This window comes from Galeopterus variegatus, unplaced genomic scaffold (assembly GCF_000696425.1).
Source record: "Galeopterus variegatus unplaced genomic scaffold, G_variegatus-3.0.2 Scaffold3928, whole genome shotgun sequence".
NCBI lineage: Eukaryota > Metazoa > Chordata > Mammalia > Dermoptera > Cynocephalidae > Galeopterus > Galeopterus variegatus.
In genome coordinates this window covers 501168-504644 of record NW_007730039.1, presented here as the reverse complement: position 1 = coordinate 504644, position 3477 = coordinate 501168, and the positions used below count along the sequence as shown (strand labels likewise).

Genomic DNA, 3477 nt, shown 5'->3' with positions numbered 1-3477 from the left:
TTGTAAAAATGCTAGTGTGGGACGGCATGACTGCTGACCACAAGCTTGCCTGTGCTGGGCTTAAAGATCGTTCTATGGAAAAGAGGGTCATTGCCAGTAGAGACATTGGAGGCTACCAACAACAAACCAGGGCCTTAACTTCCGCTCTACAAGCTCAAGCAGAAACCCTTGCAGGTGCTATGACCCAGGCTCTTAGTGTCAGGAGCCCTAAAGAGAGACCCAGCCAACTCTGCCATAGGGGTCAATGTTATGGCTGTGGGGAACAAGGTCATTTCAAAAGGGACTGTCCCAACCGGATAAATAAAAACCTTCCCTCTACGCCGTGCCCTAGTTGTGGTAAGGGGCTTCATTGGAAGCATGAGTGCTGGTCTAAGTTTGACAAGGATGGAAAAGCCTTTAAACTAGAGGAGGGGCAATCCCCAGCCCTGTCACCCCAAGGGGATACAAAGCCAGTGCCTCCATGCCCTTGCAGGTGGCCAGTACCCCAGGCTCATTGGACTATACCTAAAGTCCCTGGTTTAAGACCAAAAATGAATCTTAAAATTCAAGGAAAAGAGTTCCGATGCCTTGTTGACATGGGGGCGGATCCAACAGTCCTTAGATGGGAAGAAGTCCCTTCAAGCTGGAAGTTAGTTCCAGGCCCCCAAATTTTGGGGGTAGGGGGAAAAACCCCAACATGGGAAACCTATGAAATCCTTCACTGGGAAGATGCTGATGGCACAAAAGGGGAAGTAAAACCTCTCATTGCTGCCTGTTAGACCAAGATGTTCTAGGCCAAGCAGACGCTTTCATTACCACTGACCATAAGTCCTTTTATGAAGATATCCCAGATGAGGACGAGTATCAGAAACAGTTTAACCTCTCCTGTTTTCCAAACTATAGGGGGGACCCCACTTTTCGGGACCTAAGAAACCATCAGCCTCTCCCCAGGGTCAAGTTCCCGGAAACTCTTCATAAACAGATGGCCAGTCACCCCCAGTCCTAGAGGCCGCTGCTCCCCTGGTGCCCCATCCGTTGGGTAAATGGGCCCCCAGTTTGGGTAGAGCAGTGGCCACTTCCTGATAATAAATTGCAGGCCCTAGAACAAATTGTCGATGAGCAGCTCCAAGCAGGGCATATTCGCCCATCCACTAGCCCCTGGAATACTCCAGTATTTGTAATTAAAAAGGCCTCTGGAAAGTGGAGAATGCTACAAGACCTTAGAGAGGTCAATAAAAGAATGGTCCTTCAGGGCATGCCACAGAGAGGACTGCCATGGACCCCCACTATACCAAGCAACTTATACTTAGTAACCATAGGTATCAAGGACTGCTTTTTCTCCATTCCACTGCACCCGAGTGATTGTGAAAAGTTTGCCTTTTCTATCCCCTCTGTAAACTTTCAGTGTCCCGATCGACAGTGTGAGTGGGTGGTGCTTCCCCAAGGCATGGCTAATAGTCCCTCATTTTGCCAAATGTTTGTTTCTCAGTTGCTTAATCCTGTAAAACAGCTGCCACATGTAGTTCTTTATCTTTACACGGATGACATAATTCTTGGGGCACCAACGCCCACGGACTTATCTCATGAACTCAGCCTAACTCTCTCCTGCTTGACTAAATGAGGGTTACAGGTGTCAGCCGATAAGGTCCAGACCATACCCCCGTTTAAAATTCTGGGCACACTTTTAACGTTAGAAAAGGCTAGCCCATTAAAGCCTCAGCTAACCATCTCAAATTCGTATACTCTCCCTCAATTACAAAAGCTTCTAGGCAGCTCCAAGCAGGGCATATTCGCCCATCCACTAGCCCCTGGAATACTCCAGTATTTGTAATTAAAAAGGCCTCTGGAAAGTGGAGAATGCTACAAGACCTTAGAGAGGTCAATAAAAGAATGATCCTTCAGGGCACGCCACAGAGAGGACTGCCATGGACCCCCACTATACCAAGCAACTTATACTTAGTAACCATAGATATCAAGGACTGCTTTTTCTCCATTCCACTGCAACCCAATGATTGTGAAAAGTTTGCCTTTTCTATCCCATCCGTAAACTTTCAGTGTCCCGATCGGCAGTTTGAGTGGGTGGTGCTTCCCTAAGGCATAGCTAATAGTCCCTCAAATTGCCAAATGTTGGTCTCTCAGTTGTTTAATCCTGTAAAACAGCTGCCACATGTAGTTCTTTATCTTTACAAGGATGACATAATTCTTGGGGCACCAACGCCCATGGACTTATCTCATGTGCTCAACCTAACTCTCTCCTGCTTGATTATATGAGGGTTACAGGTGTCAGCCGATAAGGTACAGACCATACCCCCATTTAAAATTCTGGGCACACTTTTAACGTTAGAAAAGGCTAGCCCATTAAAGCCTCAGCTAACCATCTCAAACTCGTATACTCTCCCTCAGTTACAAAAGCTTCTAGGCGAAATAAATTGGCTACACTCATGGATTCCCCTTTCCACTGGCCAGCTTGCTCGCCTGTTTGCCCTATTGCATGCTTCTGACCCCAGCACCCCCTTCATGCTCCCACCTGAGTGCTGTCAGCTTTTGAAGTCAGTCCAAGATCTCCTAAACAGCGCCCAGTTGAAATGATATGACCATGTCGTCCCCTTCCGCTTGGCAGATTTTACATGGTCAGCTCAATATCAAAACCAGCTGGCACTGGCCCTAGAAGGATATCTCGGGGTTGGTGATTGCCAATATGGCAACAATAAATGGGTCTCCACATTCAAAGAGCTGTCATGGACCAACCCAGAGCTTTTTGTCGCCAAACCCCTGGTAGACACCTACAATGTCTTCACGGATGGTGGCTAATCAGGGGCTGCTGTAATTATTTACAAACCCCCACGCACCACATCACAGTCGGCCCCTGCTACTCATTTTCACCCCTGTGACAGGTCAGCATAATACAAAGAGCTGTTTGCTATATCCATTGCCCTACAAAAGGTGCCAGACCCCATTAACCTTTTTACAAACAGCTTATATGCGGCCAATCTTCTCCCTGGGCTTCTGGGAGCCCACATTCGCTTAGATTGTAATCCCATTTCCTCCCTCATGATACAAGTAAGGAATACCTTACAAGGCCGCAATAACCCTATTTTTGTCCAACACCTTCGGCATCAAGGGATGCCAGGATTTCTCGCCACTGGAAATGCCCAGGCAGACACTCTTGCCTCTCAGGGCCCTAAAATATATACAATTGATAGTGCCAACCAACTGCACACTTTAACTCGTGTAAACTGGCATGGTATACAAGCCAGGTTTCCAAATATACCTATTTCACAGCTAAAAAGGATTGTACACACATGCAAGTCATGCCTTCCTTATCTGCAGGTACCCCCCTTACAACCACCAGGGGTCAGTCCTAGGGGACTCAAGCCTAATGTGCGGTGGCAAACTGATGTAACTCACTTCCCACCTTTTGGGAAACTCAAATATGTTTTTGTGTCCATTGACACCTACTCACACGCGTGTTGGGCCACAGCACACGCAGGTGAAGCT

General features: G+C 47.5%; 1 protein-coding gene across 1 annotated transcript in view; it reads left to right on the top strand.

Annotated features, from left to right (window-relative positions):
• The window catches only part of LOC103601898 (olfactory receptor 10C1-like), a 7683-nt gene that overhangs the window by 475 nt on the left and 3731 nt on the right, over positions 1 to 3477 (top strand). The window contains exon 2 of the mRNA XM_008586304.1: positions 2923 to 3210. Coding sequence (XP_008584526.1) covers positions 2923 to 3210 — 288 coding nt within the window. The remainder of the gene's footprint in view (positions 1 to 2922; positions 3211 to 3477) is intronic.